The 18,591-nt window shown below is 40.2% G+C and overlaps 1 protein-coding gene across 1 annotated transcript; it reads right to left on the reverse strand.

The window, feature by feature from the left end:
• Positions 1 to 1,779: 1,779 nt before the first annotated feature.
• Positions 1,780 to 17,485, reverse strand: sfxn5a (sideroflexin 5a). Its single transcript, XM_029459929.1, is given in 15 exon segments — positions 1,780 to 2,614; positions 3,741 to 3,858; positions 7,328 to 7,413; positions 7,523 to 7,638; positions 9,333 to 9,423; positions 10,331 to 10,396; positions 10,494 to 10,550; positions 11,663 to 11,677; positions 11,679 to 11,717; positions 11,835 to 11,860; positions 12,688 to 12,742; positions 13,670 to 13,696; positions 14,097 to 14,174; positions 15,522 to 15,590; positions 17,306 to 17,485. Coding segments are annotated over 15 exon segments (969 nt in total). The 5' UTR covers positions 17,354 to 17,485; the 3' UTR covers positions 1,780 to 2,536.
• Positions 17,486 to 18,591: the final 1,106 nt, after the last annotated feature.

Below are 18,591 nucleotides of genomic sequence, written 5' to 3' on the forward strand. Positions count from 1 at the left end.
GCTCAGCTTGTTCCTCTGAGAACTTAAGATCCTTCAACAGTCAGTTTATGAAGCTTCTGGCTGACGCTGCTCAAAGGGATGCATTAATGTTGCAGCTAGTGAAGGTAGGGCTGGTTGTAATTACTTTAGCTTATAACCGATCATCCTTTTGTTGATTTATATTTTGTATTAAGTCTAAATCTTCAAAGTAACTAAAACTAAATAAAGGCAGTGGAGTAGAAGCAGTAAGCATGATTTACTGTACAGGTACCTCAAGTTATACTTACAGTACTTGAGTAAATGTGCTCGGTTACATTGCAGCCCCCCCTGATGCAGCCGGAGCGATGCAGGACAGTTGCACAGGTGTCAGGTGTGTTCCCGGTATTTCCTCTTGAGTTCCATCAGAAGGGGGGGGGGGGGGGGCACAAAAGTAATTCCCATCCACAGGCTGCAACCTCTGAAAAAGAAGACGAGGGAAAGTAGTCACTATTGTGCAGCAGCTCTTTCACCAAACCGCCTCAGTAATCACCTGTCAAAAGAAACGGAAGGAATCTCGTCCTAATGACGCCGAGGCTTCAGAGAGGAGCCCCGACGCCTGACCCTGATGTCTTGTTTTGTAAGCGAAGAAACGGAGAGGCAGCGAGGAGCAGGGGGGAGGCGAGGGGGTAAGATACACGGCAGCAGTCTCACCTTTGTTTTTTACAAACATCTGCACAAGGGGCCTTGTTTTGAGTTCCCAGGACATCCTATACTCACTGCAGGTGCACATACAGAGTAAGAGATCCCTAAACACCATCAAAGGTGGATTGTACCCAGCAGACACTCTGGAAGCGTCTTCTTGTGGAGCAGGTGTGCTTAAGGCCACTCACACCTCCGTTAGGTAAAAGGTCAGCGCGATTAACGAGAGCTGCACTTCCTATTTGTCTGTTAGGAAAACAATTAAGGGGGGAAATCACGCTCGTCTCCCTAAACGCTGCGTCTCCTGTCACCTGAGTCAGCAGAGAGGAGAGTTCAGGGAGACACCGCCAAAAACAAGAGTCTCTCCAGAGAGAGGGGGGGGGGGGGGGGGGCATGCATCCCTGCTGCTGGTGCTGCAGAACTGTGTTGATAACTTCTGTTTGACTACATGTTTATTTGCAGCATTATTACTTAAATGACCTCATTTGACACTAAACTAATGAAACTAAAGTGTGCAAGAGATCAGATCAAAGATAAAGTTAAACATCATTTCTTATGTTCTTATGTGTTGGTATTAAAGCTGAACTCACTTTGGATTATTATTCAAAGTTATAAGAGAAATACTTCAGGCAGAACCAAATCAAGCGGAATAATAATAAAAGAACCTGCAGGACGTTTGTTTTGGTCTCACCCTCCTCTGATCCGGCGTGTGGCTGCTCGTCACCGCGCTGCGTTCCCTCGCCATCACAGATCATGACAAAAGATCAAACTTGAAGACAGAAACTTTATATAAATCAAACACAAAGCAGCATTTTAACAATTCATTTTAAACTTTAAGATATCCATACTGTGATGTTCATATTTGTGTATTTAAAGCTGATACTGGGATTTAAAGTTACTTTATATATATATAAACATCGCGTCATTGGATGATCTCAAAGGACATATTGTTTCCAAACTTAACACACAGTTAGTTTAAAAGAACGTTTCAAATGTTATAACAAAATCTACATTTCAATTTGTCTGAATTTCTACATCCATTAAAATCAGAGGTTCCCAACATGAGGGTCGGGGCCCCTTCACGGGGTCGTGAGATCAACGAGCTGCAAGATGATTACTCAGATAAAACACAAAAACTTTGTTCTGATCCACACAATTGTTTATTTTTCGCTAATATTTGATTATTTTTGGTGCAATATTAAGTCGTCGACGATCAAACCATCACATCAGTTTCATTTATATAGAACGGGGTCGCATGAGAGCGTCGGGAACTCTTTCATTAAATTATAAACAAACAATTATACATTTCAGTCATTCACAGTATTTACGTTTACAATCCAGAGCTGCTATCAGGTCGTGGCGTCCGGCTGCCCGTGGTGCACAGCTACGTCATACTCCTGCTCCACGACACTCCACCTTTTACTCCATCACATGCGTTTGATACTTGATTCAGATTAATACAAAAAATAAACATTTAATTGATCTTGTTTTATAATAAGTTAAAGCAAACATAATTCAATCATTTAATATACATCTTTCTGAAATCTTATCTACTTTTGGCCTAATCCACCTGTTTCTCCTCGTTCGTTCAAATTAAACTTTATTTGCATGTTTACAGGAACAGAACCAGGCTTTAGAAAAGACACGGCAGTGCCTGAGTTATCTGGTATTATGTTGAGGGTAATGTGCACACACTTCTTCATCACAGTGCGTCACGATGTGCCCGTTAAATATAGTCTTGGCGTAAACAACGTGTGTTCTCTCTGCAAACATATGTTAACTTCTCGCTGGATAACGCAGCCAACTCTTTTTTTACCATTTCTCATTCTCTGGCAGCGTCTTTATTTCTAACCCGTGTTGCGGCGCCGGTACGGATCACTCACAGGCCTTTATTGTACGTCACAATTTTACAATCTGTTGCCATGGCGATCTCCGGCTCCAGCTCATTCACACCGATCTGTGGGAATCAAAGCAGAACAAAAAGGTCAACAGTGCGAATAGAAACACGCGTCACGAGCCGATATAAAATGCAAAACGTACTGCGTGTGCAGATGCATCCCATAATCATCTACGAGGAGGTTTGCAACCGTTTCATTTCCAACTAAATAACTTTAAATAACTCTAAATGTTCGGTATTTACTGCTAATGTGCAACAAGAGACACTTTGGCAGATGAGAGTCTAATGTGAGGATCGCATCTCCTAATATTTGAAGCGGCGACAGATGGCTGTTGGAGTTGGAGGCAGAATCCTAATCAGACATCTTGGTAGGTGTGAAATGGGGAAGTGGGACAAATGGAGTAGGCAGGGGGTCCAGGGGAGCACGGCACTCATGTTGCTTATTTAGAGGGTTTTTTCTTTGCGAAAGTGCAAAAAGGACTCGAGAGAAAAACAGGGAGGCAGCGCTTCACAGGACTGTTAGCGGCACATATGTCTGGAGTTCTTTCTGCCATATGGCTGTCTGAGATATTTCCACTGGTAATTAAATCCTAAACATTTTAAAGCCAGAGCTGCTTGGCTTGTGTCAGAAAGTCATTTGGCAGAGAGGAGACAAAGAGAGAGATGGGAGTGAAAAACAAAACGACACATACTGAGGCAATGAGGCTCAAGTTAGACCTCAGCCTGAAGGCGATGGAGACTCTGCAGATCAGAGAGCAGGTTACGTCTCAGAGGGGACAGAGGGGCTACGCCTCATTAGGGGAGAGCCTCTGTACAGCTCAATGGGGAAGCATAAAGAGGTCAGGAGACGCCGGTCATCAACATCAGTCAAGGCCGACATGAGCAAAGAGGAGATTTAATACAGCGAGGACTGAAAGAAGCAGAGACCAAACACAACGGGAGGAACTCTTGGTGTCAATTATTATTCTGAGTCAAATTGTTTAACAAAATACGGGTTGAACCTTATATTGTTCATGTGCCTTACAAATACAAATATTAAATATTAAATCAATATAAAACGGACAGAAGAAGAAAGAAAAGTCACAAAAGAGGTTGATAGATGAACTTTAGACAAAGCGGTGTTGAAAGACGCTTTAATTACGTGATCTGTTGTATGTGGGAGGAGAGACTTTGTGGGACGACGTACCTGTGACATCTGCGGGAAGAGGCTGATGGCGAGAGGCAGAGCCAGGCCGAAGGCGGCGAGGCACACCAGACTGTGGACGGGCAGGACGAGCCTCGGCCGTCTCTGCAGGAGAGGGAGCCTGGTGGGACACGGAGGAGAAAGAAAAACTTTATTTACACAAGACACAATAACAAATACAGGACACGGTAAAGAGACAGCAGTGGAATCCAATTTATACTGCAGATACCAAACATTTTACAATGTTACAGAACGAGAGTTAACTCGGCAATTTGTCCTATTTGCCAAAATTTCAGGTTTAGTCAGAAACTATGACAGGAAGTGACGAATCCAGGAAAACAATGGCCGCCATTTAAGCCAAAATGAAGAAATATCAACCTTCAACGTCAAAATCAAAGTTCAGGTTTGATTGAGGAGTTTTGCGAGAGATGATTTTTAGCAGATAGTCGGACACACAACCCTTAATGTCTTCTTTACATCATCTACAGTTAGACAGACGGCACGTACGTACATAAACCTTTATTAATCACTGTAGGGAAATTCAGGATTTATTTATTTATTATAACATTTATATTAATATATTCATATTTAATTAGTATTTATTATTTTATATTTAAAGTGTTTTGTTTATATGGAAGCACCATCTTTAAAACAGCATTTCTCCCTTAAAGTTTGACTGAACAACCAACTTTAGTAACTATTTAAAAACTATTCAAATCCATTAAATCCATGTTTAAAGGTTTTATTATAATTGGTTTAGAATTCTAGTCATTTTCTTTGTCGTGTTATTTAAAGCTCAAAAAACATCAATTACAGGAGCTGCATTTAATCCGTTTGAACAAAAACAGACTTTAAGGACGTTTAAAGACCCATATCCAGAAATATATGTTCTCGTCTCGCCCATATTTGTCTTTGCTCCTCGCTGCCCTCCGTAGGATAATCCCCTCTTGTGTGCGGGACAGTGAACTCAGCAGGAGCTTGAGAAAGAGCCGCTCCATCTCTCCTCCACCGGCGACGCCTCTCCTCCTAACGAGGAGAGCTACCGCCTAATGAGGGAGCTCATTAACACATATGGCTTCCATGGTTTAATTAGGCTACACACACACACACACACACACACACACACACACACACACACACACACACACACACACACACACACACACACACACACACACACAGAAAAGTTGTGAGGTACGAGAGTGACAAAGAAAGATTTGGGCACAAGTTTTTAAACCATTAAATCAGGTGACAAAACCTGATATTATCCTAAATGAATGACTTGCTGCACATACATGCACGGACTAACCTGGAGAGTGGCCATGTAGTGGGTGAGGTCTTACCCTTTCCTTCGACTGTTTACATGAACCTCTGACAGCGTGACTCCCTGTCGCCTCGAGAAGACCAATTAATACAATATCCCTGCTGACTTGTGTTGTGCCAAACACAGAAACAACACTATGCCAGAGGTTCTTAATTGTTTTTCTGTCAAAGACCCCTTACAAGATAGAGAATATACCAGAGACCCCCTCATGTCATGTATGTCCCTTTGGAATAATTTAACACAGCCTAGTTTGTTTTTACACTTCTTTAGTCCTAGTTATGTGAAAGAACAACACAAGAGAAATGTATAATTAAGATATTAGACGTGTATTAAAACATATTTGCACCATGTGAACACAGAATATCCGTAAAACAATGCCACTGACAACAATCCAATTAGCTGCACGCACTGCGACACTGCGACACTGCAACACTGTACACTGTACACTGTACACTGCACACTGTACACTGCACACTGTACACTGCAACACTGTACACTGTACACTGCACACTGTACACTACACTGTACACTGCACACTGTACACTGCACACTGTACACTGCAACACTGTACACTGCACACTGTACACTGTACACTGCACACTGTACACTGTACACTGTACACTGCACACTGTACACTGCCACCACTGTACACTGCACACTGTACACTGCACACTGTACACTGTACACTGTACACTGCACACTGTACACTGTTCGGTTGAACATCCTCTCGTGTCACTTCTGGCTGCAATTACAACAAGACAGCGACGGGCAAAACACCAAACTCCAGGCGTCTAAAGAGAGTCCACAAACCAACAGGTGACGTCACAGAGCCTACTGTACGTCCATGAACATGAGACCAGGTCTGATCCCTGTTGGCTGAACTGAGTGTGAGCTCGGCCCCAAAGGGTTCTCAGTGCAGGTAGATGCAGCTTAATACAAGTTCTGAATACACGTATGTGCCTGTCGCCTCTCACAGCTAGCGGACAGAACCTGCTGTCACTGCCCTAAATCTGCTCTCAGCAGTGTAATCCATCATGGAGGGGCCGCGCAGGGAGCCGTCTCTGTCCCCTTGTTCTCGCTCCATTGAGAGCCAGTGAAGGCGAGCTGACATGGAGGATAGCTGTGCAAGACTCACCTGCAACCACAGTGCACGTCCCAGCCCCCTGCTCCCTCTCTCTACACTCCCTCTCTCTCTTCCCGTTCAGTCAAGCAGATGCCAGGAATCCCAAACACACCTGGGCAGCCGGCCCCCGCCGCCTGAGCCCGCCTGCTCGCAGCGGTCGGGACAAGTGCTGTCAAGGATCTACAAAGACGGCTGCATTCCTCGACACACCGCAGGCACAGTCAGGCCATCGATCACAGGACGTCCGTATAAACACATTGCATCATTAAGACTTCATTACAGTCAAATCACACAACGCTGCGTCTCAGTGGTGGAAGAGGTTCAATGACTGAGCAGCGACTGACTCGGACACTTCTGTTATTCATTTGCATTTTATTAATCCAACTTGTTTTATATCAGAACACCACTTTCATTACAGTTCAATTCTTTACACAGATTGAAACAACTAATTCTTGGCTGCGGTCGAACAATCTTCCTCACTGAGCGATAAGTAATGACTTCAGTAATAAGTGGCAGCCATGATGAGGCTCTCTCTCTAAAGAATGAAGCTTCAATGTCTCCTTTAGCAAAGGAAACACTGAACCATCCTTTACCAAAGGAGACAATGCTGTCCCACAATTCCTTGCGGCAGCAACATTCAAAGCGGCACACCTGAGCGCTGTACTCATTTCTATGCGTTGATAATAAAGTTATGTAAAAACAATGATCACAAAGGCTGAAAAACATAATGTTACAACGTTTTGTGTTGATCTTGCATAGATTTAATGATGTTCTATTCACTTTACTTATAGCAAACCATGAGCACCCATTAACATGCATTATAATAAATGTTATAATGCATGTTAATCACTGTTATAATGCATTATAAAAAGATTATTATGTATTACAACGAAGGGACTTAGTTGTAATACTTATGTATAGAAAGTATTCTGATACTTAGCCTTACAAGTCATTATAAAATGCTTTATAATGTGCATTATGAGTGCTTTTAACTATAATTATACAGTACTATAAGCAGATTATAAGTATGTTTATAATGCATTATAGAAATGGGCATCCTGTATCTCTTAGAAGCCAAAAAAGCTCCTTAAGTTTGAGAGAAATGACTAATTCATGAGGGATTAAATGAATGGCGTCTCTTACTTTTCCAGTGCAGCCATCATGATGGGAGGGAGAATGAGGATGGGCACGGGCAGGACCACTCTGGTGAGAGCCGTCTCTACAAGCGCCTGCCACAGAAAGAACTCTTTAAATACCTCAGCTACAGTTGGCACTATACTGCATTCACAAACAGTCACTAACAGTAAACAAAGATAAATTAGATGGAGAGCAACATACACGCCTGGCAGCCACTTTTGACGTCCCCACCACGTTCCCGTTGTCGTCGAGCACGCTGATGCCCTCCGACAGCTCCGAGTGTCTCATGAGGACCACGTTGCAGACGTTTGCACTCGCTGTAGGGAGGCGAGAATGTTTTTGAAAATGAAAGTGAAGTGTAACACCTCGAGGAATTTGACATTTTATTAGTTCACAAATTAGCAAATTGTCAGTTGTCTGGCGGGGGTGTAGCAGGAAGCCTGTGCAGCGCCGAAGGAGCAGGAAGAGGCTCGGTGCCTTGCTCAAGGGTCCTGAGGTAGGATGGTGAGGATGTGGGAAAGCATCACGAGATGTGTGTGTGTGTGTGTGTGTGTGTGTGTGTGTGTACCGTGACCGAGGTGACCGACAGGTCGACAAACAGCCGAGTTGTTACCCTGCGATGTATTCAGGAAAGCCAAGATGAACACAAATGTATGTTAATGCAGACGGACCTTTCTCCTTGACTCTAATAGGAATAAGAAAAACTCATTTTAGAGAGTTTAGTGGTGGCGCCGCGGGCCTTTTTAATTTAAGACAACAGCGTTCAGCGTTATCTTCACTCGGGGCTGCGGGGCGCGGGGCGCAGGGCGCTCTGTGAGGGGAATTCAATTGACTGAGCAAATAGCTCTTTTTACCTACAAGGGATTTTTATTATCCAGACCAATTAATACGGGGACAGATAGCAGGGGATTTGGCAAAGAATAACAAAAAATACAGCGAACAGATAACATTTTCAAAAAAGCGTTTGTAACTAAATTAATAAAAAAGACATCAAAGTAATTATTAAATCGATTATTACGCCTGCACAGCTCAATGCTGAAATATGTGGCTGTAATTCGTAATTATTTGAAATAATTACATTTATGTACATTCTAATTGTCATCTAATAACTAGTGGTGCACTCGTGGCACTGCAACTTTCCCCGTAATTACTTGATAATTAATAATAATTAAATAATGATAAATATTTTCAAAAAAGACGGCGAATTAATAATCCTCATACGTTTCTGCCGGCAGGTAAAGTCTTCATAATCTAATGGAATGGCAGGTTGCTGCTTGATTGGGTTATTACAAATAAATCTAGCCTTAAGTAAGCAAACAAAATGAAGCGGGTGAAAATTCAAACAGCACTTTACTTTCGCTCGCTTCAATTAGCCATTTTAATTACCTTATATATGGGCCAGCCGTAACGACAGCAGCAACAACAATGAACAAACATAAATCAGGTAAATGAGGCCTCGCCATAGACGCCACTTTAGGGGTAATTATCCAATTTGTTTGCGGCAGCAGAGTTCTAACAAGCAGCCAATTACCAGGCAAAGGCTGCGCTGCAGAAACCTGTTGATTTAATTAAAAAGAGCCGCCATGATAAGAAAGGGGGGGGGAAACAATTTAATTATGAGCCAGCAGCATTCTGGGACACTGGTCTATACCCCGGGGTGTTTGTGGGAGAGCGGCATGAAAACCAGCTTTGTGGCTCCGCACACGTGTGACGGAGCGAGCGAACACGTCTCCGACGCCGCAGAGAGGAAGCCGCACCGCGAGGAACAGAAACGTGTTCGGATCTCACGCAGCTTTAAACAGTTTTAAAAAGGTGCATGTGTTAATGTTAAGAATCATTCTGTACCCGGAGGAACTGTGTTAATAACATTTCATGGTGAAACTCTAAACACAAAGACGATGATGGGACATGAGAGCCGGTCGGTTTGATATGTTTATATCTGATTAAAGAACTTGTTCTTTGAGAACTGGGCTGATCCCCCGTGAAGCGTTTCACTAAGCTCTGAACTTACCCACCGCTGGGAAGGGAATGAACCTCTGCACCAGGAGCCTGGTGGTTGGGCTGAAGCGCCTGGCTTTCTGGATCAACACGTTCAACCCGACCTGAAGGGAAACAAGACGCACAAGAAGCAGACGATCAGACAGCGACACACGCAGAAGTGCGCTGAAAATAAAGTGTCACCGATGGTACGACTGGATGAACGCAGCGCTGAATGAGTCGGGGAATAAAACTAATCGCGATTATTTTTGACTGATATTTGAAAAACACACACACACACACACACACACACACACACACACACACACACACACACACACACACACACACACACACACACTGGACTATAGTTTAGAGTTAATATGCGTGTGTATAACGATATCTCTACATGTGATCAAATATTAAACCATATTGAGATTTCGATAGAATTCTGATGACTTGTGCACAAACCACTGAACGCACTGCTGTGTTCTAACACACTGGAGGGCTGCAGACAACACACCAGCACGCCACTTCAGCCTCCGGCTCCCCCAAGCCAGGGGGGAGAGGGGCGTCACCAGAGCGGACGTTTAATTGGCGAGCTCCTGCCCCCCCGCGATTTTCTTCTGAGCTTGTTTGCGGCCGTAAAGCCTGAGGGCAGCAGCCGGATGAGCGCCCAGCGGGATCAGTAATTGGCTCGGTTTGAGCCCAGTGTCCACGCTAAAGGGCAGGTGTGTGTGAACGTGTGTTACACTTTTATAAAACTTCTTATAAAAGGTAAGAAAAGAGGTTCAACTGATGAGGGTATTGTGATGGCTGGTGTTTTCCTGTCAAAACTATTGAAATATTTAGTAACTGACAAAAAAGTCTGCAGAGAAATCCCTCTAAAAGGTTTTACAGACGTTGACACAGAAAGAAGCCTCCAGTTGACTAAACTCTGGTGAGTTATTGTTGTGCTCTGGTTTAAAGGACGTAAAGGATCAATAACAATCCTCACAGTTCAGTTAGAGCAGAGGCATCATGCGAACTCACAGCAATGGAGACGGCGCTGGTCACCGCTCCGAGGTATCCCTGGAAGAATTTGGAACCTGGAGCGGGCTGAAGTGGAAAACAAGTGAGAGTACAATATGAAAAGTATTTTATGCAGCTTTGTAAATATAGTAAAGACTGAATGGACACTTCACGGATACAGTACTTTGGAGGCGTTGCGGTTGCTGTAGTTCACACAGGCGTTGTGACTCTGGTTCAACCACTGTCAAAGAGAGGAGGAAGAATGAAGAGGAAGTCAGGTCATCGTTAGTCAATGTGCCGATACTACGGTGGCCCGGAAGTGCAAAACAAAACCGCAAAGGAGAAAACATTTCACAAACATTGAATGGAGCAGTCAATAGTTCTGGAACGAGCTGGTACGTGATTCACGTTTTTATTTTATTGTATAAATGAGATGAAGGTTTAGAGCGTCTCACACACCAGCAGTATTTATATTAGTTTCTTTAAATGAATTAAGAAACAGCTTCTCCAAAAGCCCTACAACTTGAAACTTCTAAATCTTATTATTATTATTATTATTATTATTATTAGTGTTATTATTATTATTGTTATTACTATTATTAGTGTTATTATTATTATTATTGTTGTTATTAGTGTTATTATTATTGTTGTTGTTATTATTATTATTGTTGTTATTATTAGTATTATTGTTATTATTATTATTATTATTGTTGTTATTATTATTACTATTATTAGTGTTATTATTATTGTTGTTGTTGTTATTATTGTTATTATTATTGTTATTATTAGTGTTATTATTATTGTTGTTATTAGTGTTATTATTATTACTATTATTGTTATTATTACTATTATTATTGTTATTATTATTATTATTACTGTTATTATTATTGTTCTGTTATTGTTATTATTATGTTATATTAGTATTACTATTATTATTGTATTATTAGTATTATTGTTATTATTATTACTGTTATTATTATTATTACTATTATTATTAGTGTTATTATTATTGTTATAATTATTGTTGTTATTATTGTTATTATTAGTGTTATTGTTATTGTTGTTATTATTGTTATTATTAGTACTATTATTGTTATTATTATTACTATTATTATTATTGTTATTATTATTACTATTATTATTATTGTTATTATTATATTATTATTATTATTATCATCATTGCATCTTTATTAATCCATTCCTTTTTCGTGTGGCATTATTTTCAGAATGCTAATTATGTTGCTATTGTTTTGAAATGTTGATTAGTGTTTTGTCTTTAATTAAAAGAGCTAATATAAATTTGTTTATTAGTTATATAGTCTGATTTTTTCAGGTCAAGAAGTAAATATTTACCTGCCAGAAGATGGTTTGATACCAATGTTTGATTTGGGAGAAGGAGTCCAACAACCTGCACAAAGACAAAACCCTTTTATAAAAACAGCTACGAGTCTGATAAACGTTCACATTACATTTTAGATTGATTACAAACAACGTGATGACTGAGATGTCTGCAGAAAGGTCTTACCACTGGTGTGCCAAACGGGATAAAACCTGTTAAAAGAGTTAAAAGAATGTCATCACTTGTTCAAGCTTACACTCAAAACTGTTGGCTTTTAGTTTGAGGTTGCAGTGGGCACCTTGGATTTTAATTTAAATGTTAATTTAAAATATATCTGTTATGCATAGTTCCTAAAATAAATGTACTATAATAAGTTCAATATAAAAATGTAAATGTAAGTCCGATAAACCAAATTTTATAATATAATTTCACGATTGCGGTGTGAAGTGTGAAGCCAGCTTCCATGTTGAACGTATGACGGGGAAAAACAATAATTTGTGCAAAAGAAATCCGTGTTTCTCACTAAATCGTCAGCGCAATTTATCAAAAACACGGTTCAATGCAACTACAAAGCCGCCGTATTATTATTCAACTGTTGCATGATGACAACATTGGTTTAGAGATGGATTCCTAACATTAGAAATGCAGAAGCACGCTTTTCAAAAGATATTATGGCAGAAAAATGATTTTAAAAAGTTTAGAAAGTGTGTTAGTCTGCAGAGAGCTGAGGAATATGATGCTGCAGATTATTCCCGTTTGTCTGACATCTTGGTTTTAACATATTAAATCGCCGATGTCCCCGACCCCCGATACTTGTGTTTGCTTCTTCAGAGAAGCTCGAGAACTTCTCCGTCACCGTGGGAGAGAAGTTTTAATCAGTGCCCAGCTGAGTGTGACCTTCTTCAGGCCTGAGACAACCTGAAGGGCCCCGTGGAGCCGTGGAGCCGTGAAGACAGGCTGAACGACGCCTCCATGTTGGACCACATAACAAGCCCCTCGATCCCACTTCCCCCGGGGCTTCCACACCAAGCTACTGTACCTGACATCCGAAAGGGCATGAGGATCTTCTCCCCCGTGTCAGGGTGGATGATGGCCTGTAATAAGAGCGTGATGATTAGAATAATGAGGACGGGTTGATTGAGTGAGGAGGAGAGTTTTGCTGTGGGGTTCAGAAATGAAGGAAAGTTTTAAGTTAATTGGAAACTAGTTAATAACACCTTAAATACAGCGAAACTACAGAACAACAAAGTGTTAGAATCACACTAAACAGACAGCAAGTGGCTGAGAGCAACACAGGATTCTTACTTATTATTTCGGCTCCGTTTGTCTGATGACAGAAAACCTACTGGCCTCACTTTCATGAGACTTGGTGGAAGGGTATATCACGGGCCAGGGAAGAACACCTTACATTTTGGAGCAGATCCACATCACGAGGCGGACACACTCATTGTTTTTCACTTGGGTTAATACTGAGAGATATAGGGCATTTGTGCTGCATTCATGGGGTGTCGGAATAATCGGAATAATTAGTTCCTAACTGGGAACTCCCCCTCTAGTGGGAACAGCAGCTCAGAAACAGATATCATCTTCTTGTTTAAAAGCAATACAAAAACAGCACGTCTTCAGATCCTTTAATGTGTGTCTGTGGATATTGGGAAACTTTCTGAAAAAGCGTCGAGATCTTTGTTCACAAACTGTATTTATTGTAAATAGCATTGCACATTAAAGTATGTGTATATGCGTATGTATATCTAACGTAGAAGTGATATGTATATCTCACCTGAGCACCTATGTGTGTGTGAGGGTGTGTATGCATGTGTGCGTCTTGTATGCTTCGGCACTGGAATATTCTGCACCTGTTTTATTATGATGTTATTTTTATGTACAAGCAAATTGTGTTGCATGTTGTTACATGTCAAATGTTTTGATCTTTGATGCGTTACTTTTACGGCTGTGAAAGTAAAGCTGTGGCTGTTTACATATTGTGTGTGTGTGTGTGTGTGTGTGTGTGTGTATCTTACCTGCTTTATTTTCTGAGCTTGCCAAAGCTGAAGAGACAAATAACAAATACAATTAATGAGAAAGTAACTTCACATTTTAGGTACTGAACAGTCTCAAGTGTTTCTACAGGTCAGTTAATTCTCTTTGAAATAGTATTTTCTTAATGTTACCCTCGAGAAGTATGTTACATAACATAAATACCAGCCCTGACAACAGCTAACCATACATATATACATATATATATACATACATATACATATATATACACGGTTACTGTCACACACACATGTGAACAGTTACACCCTAAAGAAATCCTGATGGTGAGTTTGTGCAACTAACTTTTTTCTAAGGCATCCTTATATTAGAGTTAAAGGGCGACCGTAGCCGAAGTGGCACATGCTCTTTTACCGTACTGTGGATCTACACACCCTGAACGTGTGTCTTTACCTGAGCGTCTGTCACACCTGGAGGCAGCGCTCCCTGTTTGAAGCGGTCGAGCAGCTCCACAGACTCCTGCAGACGTTTCTGATTTGAACACATAAATAAAAAGTCAGTAAAATGTGGGGACGGCCTCTCCTGCAGAGTCTTAGCCAGCTTAGAGATGCGTTTTTATATTCCGCTCTTTAAGCCACACGGCTCAATGCTTAAGATAATTGTGCTTCACTAAAACTCTCAGGCTGATTTTCAGTTGACAAATGAGTTTCCTAAAGAGTAATGAGCAGCTTTCTGTGGCGTGATCATCGTCTAATGCTGAGCAAAATACAAGGTCATGTGGCCCAATTTGTTCTAATGAGCTTGCCTGTGTGTGTGTGTGTGTGTGTGTGTGTGTGTGTGTGTGTGTGTGTGTGTGTGTCTGCATTTGTGTGCCATAGTGTTAGGTGTGCACTTTCTTCTGTGAGGTCATGTGTGTGTGCGAATGGATGCAAAATCACGTCCATCCTTGTTCCACTCTCGTCATTAGGGGCAAGTTGAGGCTACGCCTGGCCCAGCAGGGTGCAAGATGTGTGTGTGTGTGTCCGTGTGTGTGTGTGTGTGTGTGAGCATACGTACACACTCTCCACCCCTCACAGCTGCCCCATATGTCCACACCTCATCACATCCCAGGAGCTACTGCTGCTATTACTGTCACCAAAGAGCCCGCTAACAGCTTCATTACCCAGAGCACCAGAGCACTGATGACTCCATGAACAGAATTACCAAAACCCAACAAAGACCCGGAGAAATGTCACGACGAGCAGGTCAGACCAGCATTTAGAGGAGAGCCGGTAGCCAAAAAGGTCCTAGAGAATCCCTGAGTATGTGAATGAATGAGTCTTTTTAAAACAAGGTCAAAGACATTAATTAAGAACTAATCATCAGGTCAGATTTGGTGCCTTTGAGGTTTTCGTCCTTTTGTTTCTCCTCAGTAAATGTTCCTCTGTGTTGATTCACGTGACGTTATTGTGCAAGAGTTTTATCTCGATTAAAGAAATGCTTTGCCCCCACAATGATCGTTTGTATATCAATTACTCCCCCGTGCCGTGTTTTACTCTCCGGCCTCCTCGGTGAACAAAGGATCAAAACATGGAGACAATTCTTGATGAATTGACGTCGTTGAAACTGCGTTTAAAGAGATTGTAAACGCACGTTTTGATAAAGTTTTGCTGTTCCGTGGAAAAAAAACGCTTTCTTCAACAATTCAAGGGAACACAGGGAAGTAATTTATATTTCTCTTCAATCTCTTCAAAAGCCTGAGAATCATTTTATAGCTCGTTTGTAGTTTTGTTATTTTGTAGTTCTCAGTCGTATTTTGAAATTATATTATTCAGTTTATTTCTCGTAGCTTTGTCACTTTGTATTTGTATTTCATAATAAATAATTAGGTTTGTGTACCTCTGAAACGAAAAGCGTGCTGGGGTCAATCACATCCAGGAAGTGCCTAAACCGACCAAAGAATGTGTTCTGAGAGAAGAAGAAGAAACATCATACAAACATTCATTTCATTTAAAAAGTCAATTTAAACATACATTTAGTTTAATCTCACCACCACCTAAATATAAGATGTTAGAGAGCAACTTTCAAGCGTTTTCAATTTGTAATCACTTCCGGATCATCGTACTTTTCATCTTCAGGTAAAATAAGTTGGTGAAATACAAGGAGCCACATCTGATCGAGAGATTCCAGCTGTCGCCCAGTAAACAGATATTACAGCGTGCCAGCTGTTTTAACACACCAGGTGGAGCCTCCTCATTAATCCCCTTCGACAAACTGTTTCCTGTCTGCATCTTTTAGGGACTCCAATGAACTCACACCATTTGCAATTAATTTCTATAATAATGAATGTGCCAGGAAAACCTTTCGGTCATTTGAGCATAAGGAATAATTCTGGAGGTACAGCACCACGCAGCGTTGAGAGGCCCCCATCCCTCCCTAACTTCAGTTTAATTACACTAACTGCTAATTTGGATGAAAGTCTGGTATCTGACTCTGTGCTGCGCCTCGAGACTTCCTGAACATATGGATGGTTGGTAAAAACACGACGTGGGGGAATTGTTTTTTAAAATCTTTTTAAATTAATTATTGCCCGTTTGAGCCGAAATAGCAGCCTCATTGGTGTTACACGGAGACCTTAACTTGCCATTGGAAATATTGTTACTAAAGTATTTGTAGTATTTGAAAAGTGATATTGTTGATTTTTTCATGTACATTATTTTTGGTCTGATTTTAGTGCTTTCATCGATATGAGGAAAATATGTAATTTGCAATAACGTGGTTGAATATCGCAATAATATTACTTGTGATAAATAAACATATTAAAGCCTTTCTGCTGCTTTCAGTATAAAATACAACAAATGACTCGTAAAATTAAATATATTTTGAAATAAGCCATCATGCATAAGGTACGTTTTGTAATTAAAAGTATATTTTGATGTAATTTTCCTAAAGTAATACTTCAATGCAGGACTTAAGATCTGAATACTTCTTCCACCAAGTATCTCAAATGTGTAACTATTTAAGTGACCAATAAAGATGATTCTGAATCAAAACATACTGTTAGCTAGTTAAATTGTTAGCCATCAGTTTAGCTACATTTTTGTTTAATTTTGTGTATTTTTGGTGTCTTTAATAACATTAATGATGGCTGCATTACTCCATTTTGACCAATAGTATTTAGGGTCACACATTGTTAGCTTTGATGTTAGCTAGTAACATTGTTAGCCATCAGTTTAGCTTTCGAGCTAATGTTTGGTGCATTTAATAACTTTAATGATGGCTGCACTCCTCGTGCTGCGTTCAAAGGTCAACTTTATTTGTGAACTTAGTTTACCAAGAAACGTAAATACAGACAAAAGGGCACGTTATGCTAGTTATACAAAGTTTAATTTCTTGTTTTTAAATGAATATATTGTCTTTTCTCGGGCATCAATTCCACAAACTAGTAAACACTATTAATGCTAATGTTGACATGCTGACAGTGTTACTAAGTTAGCCGATTAATTAAGATTTATTAAGGCTTTTACAGTCAATTATGTAAACGTTAACGTCGAGATAAACGACTTAATATCACAAATATGAGCTTAAACATGTAAAACGTCGAGTGCTGCCTGGTGCTTGAAGTGCACATATGAAACTTTAATCGTATTACAATTTAAAGTAAAAAATACTTTAAAAAGTACCTGGTCGAACCGAGACTTTCCGTGCTGAAATGTCACATATTCAGACATATTGCTGCAAACACACACAGGTGTGTCTTATTCTTCTTTGCGATAATTAAAAAGTTTAACCAACACTTCACGAAAGAAAGTGTAGCTGCACGGCTTAGCGGGCTGTACGGCGGCCTGGTTGCATGATGGGTAATGTAGTTCTTCCGGGGAGCTTTGCTCAGACAGTATGTGGTTTGAAACGTTTGTTAGCGGACTACATTTCCCAGGAGAACACGCTTTGTTTATGTTGATTTAAAAGGGAAGTTAACAGGGGGAAAGTTATAATTAGTGATTGCAGTACAGCAGATGATAGAAATGAGACATTTTGAGTTATAATATTGTTAGGGGAAGCTCTGAAGGAAGGTGTTTGAGTTTAAAGAGTATAACATAGCCATCTAGTGGTGGTTTTGCATTAAAGTCAGTTGTAGTTATCAGATATTTTGTTTTATTTTATGTTGCAGCCAGCCTTTTAAATGAGAGTAATGTTATAATAGTTGTTTTTACAACTTTTTCCTTGGTGTATATTTTATTGTCTTTTATTTATTGATTCTTTAACATTTTATAGTTTTATTGTTGTCTTGCACGTTTGTATGAAAAGTGCTATAAAAATACATTTTAATTAAAGTTGAGTAAAATGAGCAGGGGTTGGACAAAATAACATGAACCCCTCACATTCATTACAGCACAAGCTACAGCCGGGCAGTATCATGACAGAGTTGAATCAACATATTGTGTGCATTGATTGCACGTGTCTGTATTATTTCACCCATAACAGTAAAAATAGATCTGTATTTTCTTTTTGGAATTTGTGGGTCTTTAATGTAGGAGTAACTACCTAGTAGGAATAAAACCTTACAGCACATATGGTAGGCAGTATATATGCTGATTTCAGTATTTTTAGACTTCACATTGTGTATTTAGCCTCACAAAAAAAGCACAATTTATCCTGTCATGTGAAACATATTCCACATGGAGAGCACCTTTTCACATATGCAAAATTCATCTGTGAAAACATCAATTTCACACATAATATTACAGATGCATCATGTGCACAATGCACACGTGTGATTAATTAACATACAATAAATGAGATGCAGTGCTGCATTCCTCCAGCAGAGTTTGAGTCATGTGGTGAGAGCTAATAAAATGTGTAAAATCCAAATATGTAGATGGTTGTTTCAGAGGGACTCATGTTTCTAAAATCCTGGATACAATCACATTTGATATAAATTGATAAGGTTATTTCTTTGTTAAAATAA

The sequence above is a fragment of the Cottoperca gobio genome, chromosome 22, assembly GCF_900634415.1.
Source record: "Cottoperca gobio chromosome 22, fCotGob3.1, whole genome shotgun sequence".
Classification (NCBI taxonomy): domain Eukaryota; kingdom Metazoa; phylum Chordata; class Actinopteri; order Perciformes; family Bovichtidae; genus Cottoperca; species Cottoperca gobio.